The 9,485-nt window shown below is 39.7% G+C and overlaps 1 protein-coding gene across 2 annotated transcripts; it reads right to left on the reverse strand.

Moving 5' to 3' along the window:
- Positions 1-3,297: 3,297 nt before the first annotated feature.
- LOC105034111 (interactor of constitutive active ROPs 2, chloroplastic) lies at positions 3,298-8,568 on the reverse strand. Of its 2 annotated transcripts, none has more exons than XM_019846879.3 (4): positions 8,429-8,568; positions 7,431-7,486; positions 6,116-6,296; positions 3,298-5,157 (listed from the first exon to the last, which is right to left on the reverse strand). In XM_019846879.3, the coding sequence occupies exons 2-4, from the start codon at positions 7,448-7,450 to the stop codon at positions 3,577-3,579; spliced, it is 1,782 nt and encodes a 593-aa protein (XP_019702438.1). In that variant the 5' UTR covers positions 7,451-7,486; positions 8,429-8,568; the 3' UTR covers positions 3,298-3,576. The 2 variants fall into 2 exon arrangements, with proteins under 2 accessions (XP_019702438.1, XP_010907443.1); XM_010909141.4 differs by having other exon boundaries at positions 3,298-5,160.
- Between the last annotated feature and the right edge of the window lie 917 nt (positions 8,569-9,485).

A 9,485-nucleotide genomic window follows, 5' to 3' on the forward strand; every position in this document is an offset into this window, starting at 1 on the left:
TAAGTTTTAAGGTAACTTAGATTTTGATAGAACTCTATTCAACAGGTAAACGACTGTTAATAAGGCATGTCCCCAAAGATATAAGGGTAGATCAGTGAAGCTCATCATGGACCTGACCATATCCAATAGGATCCTATTCCTCCTTTCAGATACCCCGTTGAGCTGAGGTGTTCCGGGAGGAGTTTATTGATAGACTATGCTGTTGTCCTTAAGATATTCCAGATATTTTTGACTAAGATATTCACCTCCTCAATCAGATCGAAGAATCTTAATGGGTTTGTCTATTTGCTTTTCTACTTCATGTCTGAATTCTTTGAACTTTTCAAAAGCCTCAGATTTGTGTTTCATCAAATACACATATCTGTACCTAGACAGATCATCGATAAAGGAAATGAAGTAGGCATAACCATCCCTGACCGACATATCAAATGGCCCATACACATCGGTGTGTACCAGGATAAGTAACTCAGTGGCCCTTTCCCCATGTCCTACAAAAGATAATTTGGTCATTTTTCCTCGAAGGTAAGATTCGCAAGCTAGATACGGCTCTGGGTTAAGAGAGATAAGGATCCTATCTTTTTTCAGTTTGTTTATCCTGTCCTCTCCAATATGGTCTAGTCTATGATGCCACAAGTACTTCTGGTTAATCTCATCTCTGGATTTCTTTTGATATACGACACTCACTATTTGCTCATTTAAGTTCACATTCGCATCAACATGCAAGTAATATAGACTGTCAATTAAAAAGCCTCGTACAACCAATTTATTTTGTAAATAAATGAAACAAAAATTTTTATTAAAATTAATTTTAAAACCTTCCTATGCTAGCACAGACATAGAAATCAAATTCCGACCAGCTACAGGAGCATAATAATAGTCTTTCAAATCTAATCTAAAATCAGACAATAATCGAAGAGAATAAGTGCTAACAGTCTCCGCAGTAACTTTTACTCCATTGCCGATCTGAAGGATCATATCACCTTCCCTCAACCTCCTACTTTCTATCAGACTCTACATTGAGGTACATATATAATCACTCGAGCTGAAGTCTAATACCCAACTAGAAGTAGAAAAAACCATAAGGTTAGATTTAATTACGAGCATACCTTCGGAAGGTTTATTATCATCTTTTTTTATCTTTAGCCTCTTCAGGTATTTTGGACAATTTCTCTTTTAGTGACCTTCAGCATGACAGTAGAAATATTTTTTTTTTGCTTCAGCCTTATTAGGAACTTCTTTCTTTGGCTTGTTCTCTATCTTCTGTTTCTTAGCAGATTTAATCTTCTTCTTCCCAATAGACTTTTTCTTAAAAGAAGTCTGCTCCACAGCGAGAACAATGCCCCTTAAACTCTTCAAGGTTCCTACTGTAGTGACCAACATATTGACCAGTTCAGGTATAGTGCAGTCAGATTTGTTCATATGAAAATTTATAATAAATTGACTATATAAATTTATAAGAGATTGAAGGATCAAATCTATCTGCAATTCCTTTTGCATATAAAGCCCGAACTTTCTAAGCTCCTCAATGTCCTTGATCACTGTCATACAGTGCTCATGGACCGACTTATTGGATTCTGGCCATGCAACGAAAAGTGATTTTCAAAAATTTTAAAATCATACAAATCAATAGCTTTATCAAATAAAACCATCGAGTCAGAATCCAAACCCTAGAATCACCTTGCTGATATCGATAAAACAAAAACAAGCACACAAAAAGGAATAGAATTTTATACTTTCGTCAAAATAAAAAAGTAGCATGTTGGTGTTCTCTACAAGACTCCAAGATAGAAGTTCTCCAATGGTGATCCACACGAAAGTTGGCCAAGGTCCTTTCCAACTGGTACACTGTCACAGCCTTGTCTTCTCAAGAACACTACCGACTTCAAACTTACATCACGATCGCACCAAAGTCCAGTTGCATGGATCTAGCAGATGGTTGGGTGACTCCACCCTGGCTTCATCGGGTGGACTATCAGTAAGAAGTGGAGTGATTGTGTCTCACAATGTTCTCTCTCTCCTTCGATGGGTTGCTATCATTCCTCTAGTGCTAAACTGTTGCATCAAGGCTTTGAAGGATGTTGATGTGGCCAAAGGCAGAGGGTAGTTCGAGTGCCAGGATGCTAAGATGGACATGCAACATAAGTTCACACTTGTTGGGGGTTCTCTAGTGGGGGACCCTTCGATGCTTAAGTCATCCAAAGCTTAAGAACAATAAAAGAGGGAGAGAATAGGCTTATATGCCATACCTCAAGAGTCCCCTCGTTACCTCTTTATAAAGAGGTGGAGTAATAGGCTATTATTTAACTGATAAGCCAAAGCATAATCTGTTAGGCCGTTAAGATAGAAAATCTGAAGATTGTTAGCCATAGATAGTAGCCACATTCTAACGAAGATTCTAGGTGATGGCCTATATGATTGAATAAGTAGATGACTTGAGGTTGGCATATAGTCAAGGTCTAAGTCTGAAATGCCCCCTCAATGTCAGTCATAGGAAATCATCCTGAATGGTCGGTGATATTCCGACCTTGAGGTCGGCTTACGCCTGAACTAAGAGGTCAAATGGGAGCCAATGAGATCATTCGTTCTCGGTTCTCCAGACGATCTTGACGAATCGTTGAGCATAATTGGTAGTGTGTTGATGTCCTCGATAGTTGGTTGAAGATGGCGTCCGGAAATGAAGTCTGATAAAATTGCCTGCTCCCTTATCAGGACATCCAGATGACGTCTATCTTTTAGAATCTACCACAGTGCCTTAGCCAAACCAAAAAGTATATTCGAGAATAAATCTTGAAGACAATAGTTAAGGTGGTATGACCCCATAACAAGTCTAAATATCTGATTTTATTAAAAAACTAAAACAGAAATGAAGGGCATAGAAAAAATTATCAAAAAATTAGCCACTCAAAGATAGATGACACCTGTAAGGTCAGTCGAGAAATTTAGATTTTTTTAAAAAAATATATTCTTTTTTTAAACTTGCAGTTATTTAACCTCCTCTTGAATTTTTAGGTTGCAATTTTTTTACAAAAATTCAAAACTCTTCATTTTTACCTGAATTATTTCCCAATGCCAAACTTGTGCATTATGACTGCCCTCCGGTCCAACGGTTAAAACCAAGGGGGGCAGTGTAAGAGAATTCTTATTCTTCCACACGGCTATTGAATGAAATTGCTGGCAGGCCAAGCAGATAGCAAATCTAATCCACGCTAAAAAACGAATTTCTGACTCAGGTCAGATTCTTATGGTGCTATCAGGATCTGCAAATTTTTTGAACACATCAAGGACCTACAAGTTCACTTGGCAAAAACTATATATTCCAAGGAAAAATGGGAATCATTTATGCATGGTGTCTGGAATACTAGCAAGTAGAACAGTAAGGTTTGCATTTGCACAGAAAAAGAGCAACATAAAGCTACCTATCACCTTTCTGTAGATGTGCTTCCCCTTTCCTCTTCATGGACTCCCCAGCTGAATAACCCTCAGCTCTGGGCATGAGCAATAAAAGCAAAAGACCATCATCTCAGCGACCCAGAGAAAATAATTAACAAAGATGAGATACAACCCTGCAGATGCTCACTAAGATAACTTCTGGCCCTTCTTCCACAACCCGCTGATTCTCCTTAACACATTATTGTTCTTCTTCCTCTGAGATTCATCATCCAGATCATCAGAAAGCGGTGAACTCATCAGCTTCTTATCGACAGAATGGTACTCAAAATCCAAAGAGCCTGTCCTCTCCACCAACCTCTCATTATTGCTGGCTGTAAGCACAGCCATGGCAGCTTCAGCTGCCTTCCGCCACTGGTCGGCTTGCACCCTCAGCCTCCTCAGCTCAGCTTCCATTTCTGATTTCCATACTTTTGCTGCATCCAACTGCTCAGCCACCCTTGCAGCCCTCCTGCTGCTTTTATCCGCCTCCTCGGTAACAAATCCGAGCCTTGTCGTCGCCTCCTTCTCTGCAGCTCTTGCCAACTCAACCTCAGCTATTGCTGCTTCATAAGCTTTATGGCTCTCCATTTCTCTCTTCCTCATCTCAGATTTCAGTTGTTCATTCTCTGCTGCAATGCTCTGCAGTGTTGTCTCCTTATCCATTAGATCTGCCTTCAATTCCCTGATGCTGGCAATTGATTGTTTTAGCTTTAGAGCCAAGTCAGATTCCATTTGGTTTGTTCCTCGCTTTTCTAACTCCTCATGCAGTCTCTTGTTCATATCTGACAAGCTTCGAAGTTCTGCTTCCTTGTCATATAAACTAGCCTTTAATATAATAATCTCAGTTTTTGAATTGTTCACTGCTGATTCTAATTCAGTTTCTCTCACTCTAGAGTCAATCTTCATTTGCTCCATCAATTCATGAGCACGTTGTGTTTGCACAATCCTTTGTATCTGTTCTTCTTGGTACTTCATCTCAGCTGCCTCAAGTGCCGATCTCAATTGTTCCATTTCCAACTCTAGGGAGTTGCACCTGATTTTCTGTGAATCATGGCAATCACCATTATGATGCACCAAAGCTTGGCTACAAGCACGAGAGTGACCTTGCTGCAATTTTCTCACTACTTCTTCAAGCGAATTCACTTGAGCCCTGGACTCCTCTAGTTCAGAAGCCACTAAGCTGAAAGAATCCATAAATTTTGACCCATCACTAAGGAGATTGTCTATAGTCGTTCTAGCTATTTCCAGTTGCTGTTTTGTCTCAGTAACTGTTGCTTTTGCATCACCTTCTGCCTTTTCACTGTCTCTAAGCTGAACTTCTAGGCTTCCGATGATGGATATGGCCTCTTCCATATCTTTTTTTAAGGCTTGGATCTCGGAAATTTCTACTTCAGATTGCCTGGCTTGGGCAGCCTCGGATTTGAGAACCATTTCCAGCTGCAGCTTCAACCTCTGTGTCTCATTCATGGAGGAGGCCAGAGCTGCCGAGTCAACAGAGTGCTGTTCCTGGAAGGCTTCAAGCTCAGACCGCCATGCACGATCCCTTTCCTGAGAGATTTTGCAGAGTTCTTGGAGCCTGGCCTCTTCTGCTGCAGAGAGCTCTACAAGCTGGCGTTGGGAATCTTCAAGTTTCGCAGATACGACCAAGAGCTGCCTCTTGGCCTCTTCGGCTTCCTCTTGGAGCTGGACGAGTTGACATTCCAACTCAGCCACCCTGCTTGGACGCTTCTTCTAGGAATTGAGCACAAAAGAGGGCAATGTTGATCAATAATCTCCAATGTTCTTTGCAACATAAAGATAACAAGCAAGTACCAGACCATGGTATAATTTATCTAAGCAGGAAGGGAATGTAAGTTTCTTTTTTCTCCTCTTCTTTTTATAAGGAGAATATGACAGCAATGTTGATTAAATGGTAAATATTTGCTCCCCAAAAATGATTCAGAATGACCCAGGATTGCTGAAGCAAATCAATTGTACAGAAAAGTGATATTTAACCCAGATCCGGTGGCCAGCATGACCAAAATCCATGTCTTTAAATGCTATTATCCATTCCATGATGAAACACATATATAACAGCTTACAGATGTCTGCCATTATTGATGATCTGATGCATTATGACCGATAACATATATAAAGGCAATGATGGTTGTTACTGATAGCCACAGTTATTTCATATTATAATTTTGTTCACGTTATCTACTTAACAAACATTTATTTAGTACCAAAAAAAACACTTATAATGGCAGTATATTACCCTTAAGCTGCTATAAATATCCAATGGCCAGTCAAATAGAGAATGCTTAAATATTTAAAGAACACGAATTTTGCTTCATAGCAGCTAGTAGAATCTGTTATAATGGTCCTTCATGGCTTTGGGTAGCAATCATGGTCCCCAACCAGCTGCACCATGGCTTTTGGTTGCAACAATGGTCCCCGACCAGCCAATCCTAGATTCAAATGTATGTATGTATGTATGTGTGTGCATTATGTATTTATGTACGTATGTATGTATGTCCATTTTTTAGTCCTAACTGTTTTTGGAAGAGTTGAAACATAATGTCCATTTGAGAACAAGGAAATGAATTAAATGTTATCAAAACTCTGAACATGATACATCTATCAGATATCAAGCTCCTAAACTGCTCATACAAAAGAATCAGGCGACTTTAATGGATATAATACGTACCTCACATACTGGGGTTCTATGTGATCGGCGTTCGATGACCTTAGGACTTCTATCAGTTAAAGTCTTTGTTGGTGGACATGTTGGAGAAGCGGAGTCAGGCTCAGAACTAGCTGCCTTGGGCAGACGATTCGATCTAGGGGTGGCTGGAGATGTCCTCTGAGGACCTTCTAAAGATCCGTTCCTGCTTCAAGATGAGAAAGGAAAATAACAGCAACCAACATTGATCTTCTACATGAACCAGAAATGAACTAGAGAGAAGATTCATGAGAAATGCTGAAGAAAATATGCTTGGGTGTAAGTATTCTAACTTCTAGAAAAAGTTATAAATAACATGAAAGGCAATGACTTCGTCCATTTTCAGTAAGCATTTTTGAAATAAATGACATGGCTTTTTTGTAACTACGGGAGTAAATTATGTCTACCGGGCATAAAATTTGTAATTAAGTGTGGCAACTAAATAACATATTAGGCAGCAAGAATACAAATTACAATTTACTGTACAAGGCTAATCTCTCTTTTCATCAATGTTTAATTATCTGCAAGAATTAAGCAGAAAGTCATCATAGTGATACAATTCAACATGATCTATGAAAATTGAGAATCATTAAAGCATGCTATAGGTTAGAAGCTTGCCAAATTAATCAGGCCATAAAGAAATAAAGTCTTTATGAATGATTCACCCCATATACAAGGCCACTTCTAGACCCATTAGCACCGCAATTGCTGGTCACCATGCACATTTCCATGCTCAAACTAACTAAAAACAATAAAAAGAGGCTTACCCCAATTATAAACCCAAAGTAATAAATTCAATGGATGAGATTTCAAAGATCATTGAACTTGGACTTAATTGGGAGGGAAGAAACAAGACATTTTGATGGAAAAGGACCCACAGCCTCAAGAGCAAGCACAGGAACAAAAAGGGATGAGGGAATCAAAAAAAAAAAAAGATGATTAGTCGAATCCTAGATACAAGAAAAGGCAAAATGGCCATGGCTTGAAGCAGACTTTCTCTAACAAAGGCAAGCAAAGAAGATGTGGTTCCCAATGCATGGGCCATCCCCCCAAGCTCAAAACCAGACAAATCAAAAAAGCCAACATTAGTCACAATCACATGCTGAGGATTTTAACATATAGTGTCTGGAGTGTGAAAGAAAAAAAATAGAAAAGAACAAAAGGTAACCCTTTGTTCTCATCCATAATTGACGAGGCAAAAAGTATTATTTAGATTCCCATTGCCTAACACTTAACATAAATTATTGGAAACCACAAAAAATTAATTTTGAAAAATTGAAAATCCAAGATAAGATCCGACCTTGTTTTGGTTGTCTGCATTTTTTTTAACGTTTTTCTATTGTTCCCACAAGCCTCCTGCAGAGCAAAAGAACAAAGCAGACCTCAGACCGAGAGAGAGAGAGAGAGAGAGGCAAGGGTAGATGCGTTGAATCTTAACATAAGGAAAAAAATGAACCATAGCAAACAGATGAAATCCAAATCTATTGTTTTTAAAGTATTTACTTGCTACTCCAAGCTTTCTTCAACCCTTTCAATAGGTTGAAACACAAGTGAAAAGAATAATAATAATCACCTGAAACGACAGCAATAAAAGTACATATGAAAAGATCGGTTTCTTTTTTTCTTTATTTTTAATCCTGGTCCAGTGCTCATCCTGCAACATATTATAGCACTACAACCGTCAACCGGAACATGAACAAAGGAATCCATAAAGCATCCCATGTTTTCCCTTTACCTGTTGTCAACTACCTTTAAAAAATTATTATTTATTCGTTCGTAAATAATAAAAAAGTCGAAGAGTAGGAAAGATAACCAACTTGCTTTATGAACCATCCCTTCTTGCATACCCAATAAAGGTGGAGAAGGAAAACAAACCATCTACTAAGATATTTAAAATAAGGAAATCCTTATGTATTTGATAAGCAGGGGAAAAAACTAATGGGAACAAAAAGGACTCAATGAGTCAAAATCAGATAAGAGCTCATCATAAGGAGAGCTATCTCATATTATTTCTTTTCGAATGGCAGATCCCCAGAGAGCGCCTCCTGAAAATTTTTTATTTTTCTTTAAAAATAATCACTTCATACCCAGACAAGAAAGAAAAACAGAGGACAAGATAAGCTCTCGATGTTCTGTCCCTCTTTGTTTCTTTCTTTTTGGAAATTATATTCCCTCACTTCCTTTCTTATTTCTGACGCCATTTCACAAGGAAAATAAAAAAAGAATGATAACACGGAGACATCGTTTTAAGACAGAGCAATGGCGAGGAGAAGTGGAGAATAAAGTAACGAAACTCACGCAAATGGATCCTTGAGAGAGTTTCTCCAAAGCTTCTTATTTCTCTCTTTCTTTGGGCTTCCCTTCTTCGTCTTCCACTCTTTCTCCTTTACATGGCTCGCAGGTCCCGAGGCCGCCTCCCGTCCGTCTTCGGAGCAGAGACAGAGAGCCGGGTGTGAAAAGCAAGGGATGCTGCATTTACGCCAGATATAGGACTTGTCCCGGTCTTGAGAAACCAATTGGGGAATCGATAGAGAATCGTATGGAATATGACATCTCTTTCGAGAAAGAAAAAGGGAAACGATCCCGGTTTGCCGCGCGGGAAATGGAATAAGATTAATTTTTGAGAAACAGGACCACAGGTTGCTTGCAGTGGCTAAACAATATTTAGTTAAAAAAAATCGCCACGTTGCTTTCTTCCCTTCCGACGGTAATGCCGCATCGCTATTTCGCAGCAAGAGTGCTAGTCCTACGTGTAGATGACGTGGCTCCTTATGTCTATTAAACTTCCCCAATCACATCCTGCCGAGTTGGAAGGTAACCCAGCGATGAATAGCATTATTCTTGTTTCGAAAGCCTAAAATTGGGGGTTTTGGGTCAAGAAGGCGTATTTATCTGTGCTCCCCTGCCCACGACGGGCGAGAGTATTGCATGCCGCCAGGTGCAAGTGAACAAAACAAATCACAGTGGATAGCGGGCAATCGAGATTTCGTGACATGCAACCAGTAGCGTGGCACGTTATCCACCGTGAAATTTGATGCGTTCCAATTGCACCTGATGCATGCAATATGGAGGCCCACCACGGGGCCCCGGGGTGAGGCAGCTGGTGGGGCCTGAGAGTACGAGCCCATTGTTTGCACGCCCGATGCATGTAAAAATTGAGATCTGGAGCCCAACACCGTCACCCAAACGGCTCCCCAAACAAACAAAAGCTCGCCTATGGGCTCCTCTCTCTCCAGCCAGGGAACAAGGTCTCTGAAACTGAAAGTGACTTTAGCTTTTGGCCGGAGCACGGGTCCTCTACGGTTTGCATCCTATGCAGCACTCAATTGAGATTTTTTTAAAAAATATTTTATTT

This window comes from Elaeis guineensis, chromosome 10, assembly GCF_000442705.2.
Source record: "Elaeis guineensis isolate ETL-2024a chromosome 10, EG11, whole genome shotgun sequence".
Classification (NCBI taxonomy): domain Eukaryota; kingdom Viridiplantae; phylum Streptophyta; class Magnoliopsida; order Arecales; family Arecaceae; genus Elaeis; species Elaeis guineensis.

Bases quoted from the DNA above. Each gene is read 5' to 3' on its own strand.
- LOC105034111 (XM_010909141.4), bottom strand. From the start codon at position 7,450: ATGCAGACAACCAAAACAAG. The intron at 6,297-7,430 runs GTCGGATCTTAT...ATCTTGAAGCAG, and splicing joins ATGCAGACAACCAAAACAAG to GAACGGATCTTTAGAAGGTC. The intron at 5,161-6,115 runs GTACGTATTATA...CTCAATTCCTAG, and splicing joins ATAGAACCCCAGTATGTGAG to AAGAAGCGTCCAAGCAGGGT.